At 38.3% G+C, this 7,659-nt stretch overlaps 1 protein-coding gene across 1 annotated transcript; it reads left to right on the forward strand.

Annotated features, from left to right (window-relative positions):
- Nucleotides 1–1,133: 1,133 nt before the first annotated feature.
- hsc70 (heat shock cognate 70) lies at nucleotides 1,134–6,903 on the forward strand. The gene is made up of 9 exons (XM_017490468.3): nucleotides 1,134–1,282; nucleotides 2,777–2,986; nucleotides 3,390–3,595; nucleotides 3,931–4,083; nucleotides 4,336–4,891; nucleotides 5,015–5,217; nucleotides 5,352–5,550; nucleotides 5,630–5,862; nucleotides 6,254–6,903. The coding sequence occupies exons 2-9, from the start codon at nucleotides 2,782–2,784 to the stop codon at nucleotides 6,449–6,451; spliced, it is 1,953 nt and encodes a 650-aa protein (XP_017345957.1). The 5' UTR covers nucleotides 1,134–1,282; nucleotides 2,777–2,781; the 3' UTR covers nucleotides 6,452–6,903.
- The last annotated feature ends 756 nt before the right edge of the window (nucleotides 6,904–7,659 follow it).

Below are 7,659 nucleotides of genomic sequence, written 5' to 3' on the forward strand. Positions count from 1 at the left end.
GCTTATAATGGGTATTTTAAAAATACATTTTACATCTGTATTTCTATAAAAATCACAAGAGATTATCATTGGTTAACAGAACATCCATTGCCAAATATAAAATGTAGTATTTGGATTATTTTTGATTATTTTTGAAGAATATACACCACAGATTTGTTCTGAAGGTTTAAGACCAGACCCCGTGGCTATATTCGAGTCTAGGACTGAAAATCTGCTGCTGTTTGACTTCTGAGTTAGATTAGATCAGTCTGCAATAATAGAAACGCACATATGTACATAGTGTTGATGTTGCTCTCAGTAGAAATTTATGTGTAAGTTGACCAGCGCACTGCTTCTTCTAGAAGAGCCTCTGTAGCGAATCACAGTCAATAGTTAGCAATGCTCAAGTGTCAGTGGGTCAGAAATGGAAGCCCCACTGGGACTTTCTCTTTTTTTGGAAGGTGTGTCCTGCTGACACTATCTGCTGCTCAATATGACGTCAAGGAAATTGGAAAATTGGTTCCTTTTTTCTGAATGTTTCGGAAAGATCTTTTTTGAAAGAAGTTTTTCCAAGTTTCAGCACATAAACAAAGGGTCCTCGTGTGACTGTGTTGGAGGTGTTGTGAGGGAATAGGAGTGTCATTTGTGTTTTATTTTAGGATTACTGTGACATTTAAGTAACCTTAACCATGTGAGTCACTGAATCATTGAATAAAGGCCTCATAGCGTAAGCTTATTTTGTACTGAAATTAATAAACTGCGTGTAATATGCATTTTTTAATCTGGTCCTCTCCATTTTTACTGTGAAACTCAAATAATTTTCAGTTTTAGAGTTTCATTGGTTCTGAGCTTATCACTTCTGAGCAAATGTTTATCTAGCCTACTGCAGCCGAGCAAGTCAACTAAGCTGAACGATACCTTAATGCTTAAAAGAAGACTTTAAAATATCATAAGACTGCATCCACACACATTATTAAGAACACTAAATGAGATATATCTGGTCAAAAAGCATTCAAACAACAGTCAGAGCATTATTTTTTGCATTGTGCAATGCGATTGTGTTGCAGAGAGCTGGCCTGAGTAGCACACATGAGCAGTGCAGTCTGGAACTTTCTCTGTGTGGTGGGATCAGATGACTAAGTGCTGGAATCTCTCTGGCTGCTGTGGCTATATACGCAGAAGTGTCTAGAGCCTCAGTCTCTGATTCCAGTGGGACAGGAGTGTGAACAGGCCAGCAGGGTTCAAACAGGGCTAAAGCCATCCTACATACTCCAAACAGTTCTCTCTGAAGTTTCCAGGAAAGGTAAACCTTTTTCTCGGAGGTGTTGCAAACGGCCTGCGAAAGTGGCTTGGCTTCATGCTTTAGTCTGTCCCCTTTTGTTTTTGTTTTTATATTGTTGTTGATTTTTGTTGGCTTCTGCTTTGCCAGCTGCAAAATTTCAGCATTCTCTATGTCTTACCATTTCTGACATTCTGTGCTTGTACAGTGCTTAATAATAATAATTTTTAAAAAAAGTTGTGTAATGAAGCCTAATTTGAGAAATACACAATACAGTATTAAGGTACTTGATTCATGTAGTTCAGTATTTATCTATGTAACTGAATAACAGGGATCATATGTCACTATCAAACCTGTATTTATATATCATAACTATTAATGATAGGCTTTAACTGTAATAATTGCCTCAAGGAATTTCCTGTTTGGCATTTCCTGTTTTCCATATGTTTAGCCCTAATGTATATTCTCGTTCTCTCTCTCTCTCTCTCTCTCTCTCTCTCTCTCTCTCTCTCTCTCTCTCTCTCTCTCTCTCATTTGTCCATCCTGTTTGCACTGCAAAGTGCAACAACAGCCTATGGTTGAATAAATGATCAGAATAAACACAAGCAAGGATAATTCTAATAAGAATAATAAAGACTTCAATAATCAATATCAATCAATAAAAAGAAACACAAAATCAAAAAACTGATGGATTTCAGAGCAGTTATATAGTAAATTTAGATTTAATGTAGTTTCCTAAAGTTCATCAAATTTATAATGGTTTATCTTTAAATTTTTGAACCATAATTTGGCTGAAAACAGTCCAATCCAATCTGGCAACCACCTCACATTTGTATTTAGTATTTTTAATTTTATTAGTATTTTTATTAGCTGCAAAAGCATTATGTTACTGATCATCTATAGTTTCATGGCAGCGCTGCCGTTTTTATTAATCGGTCTTCAGAGGCCGGTACCAAGTTGAAGAGAGAGAACAACATATTCATTTTAGAATGCTCTTATCGTTTTTTTTTTTGGTTTTTTTTGCTTCTCTGGGAAAATAACCTGATGCTGAATTTTTAACAGATAAATTTATCAGCCTTAAAATTTCCAAAGACATTAATAAGTCTAGCTTTTGTTTACAGTACAGCAGAAGGTCAACATATGGTTTCTCTGAGGCTGTGATGGAGTCCTGGAAGGTTAAAAGGGAATAAAAATGGAATAACACATTTTATATATTTTTATTTGTATGTGCAGTAGTGGCTTTCTAAGATCATGAATGGTAGCTCATTGAATAGACAACCTGAATAGGCTTAGCAGCTTATTCAATGAAAAGAGAAATTTGCTGTTTGGACGTGATGGACAGTCATATGGTTATTCCCACTACAGATTCAAATACCGTCAAGCAGGTTACTAGCTTGCTTGCACTTTCTAAATCTGTTGACATCTTTGGGCAGTGTGCCCATGTTGTATACTATTTATGACAACAGCTGGACCTGAGTGTTCTCTCTCTCTCTCTCTCTCTCTCTCTCTCTCTCTCAGGAATAATGTCTAAAGGTCCAGCAGTAGGCATTGACTTGGGTACCACCTACTCATGCGTTGGCATTTTTCAGCATGGCAAGGTGGAGATCATTGCCAATGATCAAGGAAACAGGACTACGCCCAGTTATGTTGCCTTTACAGACACTGAGAGACTGATTGGAGATGCTGCCAAGAACCAGGTGGCCATGAACCCTAACAACACTGTGTTTGGTAAGACAGTGTACACTGCAGTGAACCATCATGAAAGCTCTAATGTAACCTGTATTGAAGATCTCAGGCAACTAGGAAAACAAAATTATGTTCAGTTTTTGTTTTTTGTTTTTTTAATTAATTTGTTTTTGTTTGTTTAGCCATGTACAGTTCATTACACTAGATGGCAGAACAAATACTAAATGCTAAACAATGAACTTCAAGAGTATTGAAAATAGGATTTAGTGAAAAGACCCTGTAAATATCTTGATTACTGTCTAAAATGTTTCTATATTTTAGAAACTGTAAACAGATTCATTGCACTATATCAACACTTTCCAGTGTTAGTTATAATGCTAGCAGATGGGTTCTAGCGTTATATTCAAATTTACATATGTAAATAGATCTCATTGTTTCTGCCAAGATGCCAAGCGCTTGATTGGTCGGCGATTTGACGATGCTGTGGTGCAGTCAGACATGAAGCACTGGCCTTTTAAGGTGGTGAACGATGGAGGCAAACCCAAAGTGGAGGTGGAATACAAGGGAGAGATGAAGACCTTTTATCCTGAAGAGGTGTCCTCTATGGTCCTCACTAAGATGAAGGAGATTTCTGAGGCTTATTTGGGCAAAGTAAGATGAATCAGAGAAGCCAGCTGTTTTCTGATGATGAATATAAAGGAATAATTATTCGACTTACAACAATGATTTAGAAATTAAAACCAAAAGCTACACTTATAATGCAATAAAAATACAGTAATAAATATTACACAGTACAATATGTGTCTCAGTTAATACAAAATTTATCATCAGTATGTATAACAACCAAACTACAGTGCATGCAGCTGTCAGAATAATGTCCATAGAACAGTCTCAGCGAACATCAGTCTATCCATTTTACTCAGAAATCCATGTCTGATCAATTATATCTAACTTATTCATTACTTCTCAATTTCCTGCCTCTTTAGACTGTAACAAATGCTGTTATCACAGTACCTGCCTACTTCAATGACTCCCAGAGGCAAGCCACAAAAGATGCTGGCACCATTTCTGGCCTGAATATCCTCCGCATCATCAATGAGCCAACAGCAGCAGCCATTGCCTATGGGCTGGACAAAAAGGTATGCTGATATTTTAACCACTGTCCAGTTGAAACAAAAGTGAATAATAGCATTATTTTAAAAAAGAAGACTTAGAAGATAGAATTGGTGTAAAATTCAAAATATGTCAAGTCAGTATTCAATCCTTAAATGATCCAGATGCTATATTGCTGTGTATTTGTGTCTTATGACAAAAATTCTTTTGGCTAAATTGATTAGACTGATCATTAACTGCCACATGTGCAAAGCTTAAATTGTGGTCTGTTGCCTTAGGTTGGTTGTGAACGTAATGTCCTCATTTTTGACCTGGGTGGTGGCACCTTCGATGTATCCATCCTGACCATTGAGGATGGCATCTTTGAGGTCAAGGCGACAGCTGGTGACACTCATCTTGGGGGTGAAGATTTTGACAACCGTATGGTCAATCACTTCGTCGCTGAATTTAAACGTAAATTCAAGAAGGATATCACAGGAAATAAACGTGCAGTGCGTCGTTTGAGAACAGCTTGTGAACGTGCCAAGCGCACACTGTCCTCCAGCACACAGGCCAGCATTGAGATCGACTCGCTTTATGAGGGTGCAGACTTCTACACCTCCATTACAAGGGCGCGCTTCGAGGAGCTCAATGCTGACCTGTTCCGTGGTACTCTAGAGCCTGTTGAAAAGGCCTTGCGTGATGCCAAGATGGACAAGAGCCAGATTCATGACATTGTCCTTGTTGGAGGGTCCACTCGCATTCCCAAGATCCAAAAACTACTGCAAGACTTGTTCAATGGTCGTGATCTCAATAAGAGCATTAACCCTGATGAAGCAGTGGCCTATGGAGCAGGTATGTGAGGTCTCATTCTCAAGTGGTCTAAGTAGTACTTATTCACTGATAAAAATAATTTTCATACTGTTTACTCATTTTATTCCACATAATGGACTGTGACATTCAAACCTTCCCATATAGCTGTCCAGGCAGCAATCTTGTCAGGTGATAAGTCAGAAAATGTCCAAGATCTTCTTCTGCTGGATGTCACTCCTTTGTCTCTGGGGATTGAGACAGCTGGAGGTGTCATGACTGTGCTCATTAAGAGGAATACTACCATCCCTACCAAACAAACCCAGACCTTTACAACCTACTCAGACAACCAGCCTGGTGTGCTGATCCAGGTACCCCTTGTTGACGGCAGCTGGTACCCCAAATATAAGTCCATCAAAACAGCAAAACTTGCCTGATTTTCTGGCTTTAGCTGGTCAGCACCATACCATGTATTCTGCTATAATAAAGTGTTCTTTTTGGTCAGGTATATGAAGGAGAACGAGCCATGACAAAGGACAACAACATTCTAGGAAAATTTGAGCTGACCGGCATTCCCCCTGCCCCCCGAGGTGTGCCACAGATTGAAGTGACCTTTGATATTGATGCCAATGGTATTCTCAACGTGTCTGCAGTGGACAAGAGCACTGGCAAGGAGAACAAGATAACTATCACTAATGACAAAGGTATCAGCACAATCAAGCCCCAGAAATGCAGCTAGATTTTGTTTTTCTCTCCCACACTAATGACGTCTGGCTCTTTCAGGCCGTCTGTCCAAGGAGGACATTGAGCGAATGGTACAGGAAGCTGAAAGATACCGTTCGGAGGATGATGCTCAGAGGGAAAAGGTCACAGCCAAGAACACTCTTGAGTCCCTAGCCTTTAATATGAAGAGCACAGTGGATGATGAGAAACTCAAAGACAAGATCAGTGCTGAGGACAAGAAGGCAATTGTGGACAAGTGCAATGAGGTTATTGCTTGGCTGGACAGGAATCAGGTAAAGACACTAAACCAAAATCGGTTTTGCAGAACAACTCTTTACCCTGTTTTCCACCAAGTGCTCCAACCTCTTTGATTTGTAAGAAAGTATAAGAGTTTTGTGATTTGTGAATAACTTTTATGATATACAGTGTTTTCCCTTTGGAAAATTGTGCTGAGGATATTTGTATAATTGCTTGAAAACCAACCAGAAAAGAAAGTGTTTGTCAGGTCACAGTGTTTAATCCATCAAAATATTTTTTAAACCTATTTATTGTTGTTGGAACCAGGGAATTCAGGGTAATCCGTTTTTTCAAATATAAAACGTCCATCAGTGGTTCATTAAATGGATGAAATTGACAAAACATCATTCTAATATTTCATTTATTTGCTCTCTTTTTGTGCCACAGACTGCAGAAAAGGATGAGTATGAGCACCAGCAGAAAGAGCTCGAGAAAGTGTGTAACCCAATAATCGCCAAGCTTTACCAAGGTGCCGGGGGTATGCCAGGGGGTATGCCAGGTGGAATGCCTGGTGGCTCAGGTGGGTTCCCTCCAGGTGCAGGTAATAGTTCTTCCTCCGGCCCCACCATTGAGGAAGTTGACTAAATCTAAAACTACACCAGGAGAAGAGAGAGAGAGAAATCCATGCATTAGTTACACACCATCAGGAGTCCTTATCTTCAACACATTTCACACTACAACTTAATGTCACTACAACTTAATGCCAGCCAGTGCCAACTGAGACCAACATAAAGCTTGTGACCAAATCCGCTATTTCTGTGACATTAAACTTCAGTGCATCTTGTAGTGATTGGTCACAATGTGTTCTTTAGGTTAGGCTGAGATTATTTGTGCCATTACATCTACTTTTGTAGCTATACTTCCTTACATATGTCCTCCTCAGTTCTCCACAGTTCTATGGTAGCACTTCAATGAAATACAGTGGATTCTCTTTATCCATGCCTTGTGTGTTTGTGTGCAATCAATAGTTTGGTCATTTTGTAATGCTCTGTATGCCTAAAAACATATAAAAACAGAAAATGAAATAATAAGAATAATCTGTCTCTTGTCTTTTCTCCAATATCTCAAAGTGCTTTACTTGCAAAAGACTAAAAGTAAGCAAGTAAGATTTATTTAAAAAGCACATTTAAAATAACGCTCATTGACCAAAGTGCTGTACATTGAATGCCATTATAAATGATATAAAATGGTAAAAGAAATGTAAAACAAAGTTAATTAGAAGAAAACAAGACAACAGACATTAAAATAGACAGACAAACAAAAAGCAATTAAAGTGAATAAAATGTAGATTACAACAAAGGTGTGAGACTAACACCCATCGATCCTGATCAAGACAGCATGTACAGGTAGGTTTTAAGATGGGATTTGAATTCTGAATTGGAGGGTAATTTTTACCTTGGAACAGTTTTGTGAGGAAGGCCTCATGTACCTTGCATAATCAAAGGTGTTAGCAACTGCTAGATATGTAAAGAGGTGCTAGACCATCAAGAGTTTTAGCAACAATTTAAAAACATTTTTAAAATGAACTCTAAAATGAACTGGGAGCCAATGTAGTGAAGCTAGAACTGATATAATGTTCTCTCTCTCCTTTGAACAACCTGGAAGAGGCTTTCTGCTATAACTGCTGACAGGACAAGGACTGATTGACCCCTGTGAAAATTGAGTTGCACTGATCAATATGTGATGAGATGAATGACTGAATATTATACATTATCCATTTGAGCTTGGCAATCATTCTCATGTAGTGAATTTTTTTTTTTTTTTTTTTTTTTTACTGCAGTACAGTAGATAGA

This window comes from Ictalurus punctatus, chromosome 17 (assembly GCF_001660625.3).
Source record: "Ictalurus punctatus breed USDA103 chromosome 17, Coco_2.0, whole genome shotgun sequence".
Lineage (NCBI taxonomy): Eukaryota > Metazoa > Chordata > Actinopteri > Siluriformes > Ictaluridae > Ictalurus > Ictalurus punctatus.